The 1,031-nt window shown below is 37.4% G+C and overlaps 1 protein-coding gene across 1 annotated transcript in view; it reads left to right on the top strand.

Moving 5' to 3' along the window:
- GJA10 (gap junction protein, alpha 10, 62kDa) overlaps positions 1–798 on the top strand; it is a 2,023-nt gene extending 1,225 nt beyond the window's left edge. Inside the window, exon 2 of the mRNA XM_010565811.1 lies at positions 736–798. Within this exon, the coding sequence (XP_010564113.1) occupies positions 736–798 (63 nt within the window). The remainder of the gene's footprint in view (positions 1–735) is intronic.
- The last annotated feature ends 233 nt before the right edge of the window (positions 799–1,031 follow it).

Below are 1,031 nucleotides of genomic sequence, written 5' to 3'. Positions count from 1 at the left end.
AAAACAAAAGCCACTCTTGCACATTGCTCATCAAAAACCTGTTTGTGGGTTCCAGTTCTCCTGGAGTTATAGTTTCTACAATATATAATCGGCATAGGCCGTGTGAAGTTGTCACTTAGATGCAATTTAACCACTTTCACTTTGATGTTTCTAGTAGAGGGAGAGGGCCTAGAGTCCAATCTGTCAGTCTGCTGGTTTTTGATACGCAGATGAGAAGGCTCTTTAAAAAAAGTGAAGTGCAAAAAGTTATTCAAGCAAGACAGAATTTCAGTAGCCCCTGTTGAGAACTCACAGAAGTTTCCTGGCAGCTTTTACGGTTTAATGACAATGATGCTGTCTTCCAGGGGAGATCTTACAGAGAAATATAGTCAGTTTGCAAAGCGATGCCATTACTCTTGAAAGTAACACTCTTCCAGCATGCTGCCTTTGGGGATCATTATGCAAGGGACTGGTACTAGCATTTTAAAATGTGACTCCTGTAGGTATGCTACCTGTTGCTTCCTACTTACTGCATATGATATTTTAAAGTAAAGGTGCTTCTATATACAGTTGAGCCAAGATTTTGGCAAATGCACTTAACTGCTAGCACTGCTACAGCATTTTATGAATGCGAATTTCAACACACAAATATGCTGTTGCATCACAAAAGTGTTGAATCTGGGCATTAAAGCTTGTGTAAGCTTCTGGTCTGAATTTCCCAATTCCTATATTCACTATTTAATTTTGGTTGTCAAGGGCACTCAGCGCTGGTTTGATTTGTTTGAATTTGACTTCCAGGAGACAGTCATCATGTATTAATGTTTAGATAAAAGAAAAATATTTATGATTAGATTTACCTGTGTGAAAGGAGCATGCAAAAATTAGTGAGTCTATCTAAAAAAAAAAGTACTTAAAAGGAATGGTATTTACAATATTCCAGCTGAAGCATACAAAAAAATATTACCTACTGCCATGCCTGGTTAATAGTGACTTGCAACAGTAATGCAGAGAAAGGACAGACACTTTTTAACATAACAATGAATCCACATGTA

This window comes from Haliaeetus leucocephalus, unplaced genomic scaffold, assembly GCF_000737465.1.
Source record: "Haliaeetus leucocephalus isolate CR32 unplaced genomic scaffold, Haliaeetus_leucocephalus-4.0 Scaffold195, whole genome shotgun sequence".
Classification (NCBI taxonomy): Eukaryota; Metazoa; Chordata; class Aves; order Accipitriformes; family Accipitridae; genus Haliaeetus; species Haliaeetus leucocephalus.
The sequence above is the reverse complement of the archived record's forward strand: the minus strand, read 5'-3'. Positions and strand labels throughout refer to the sequence as shown.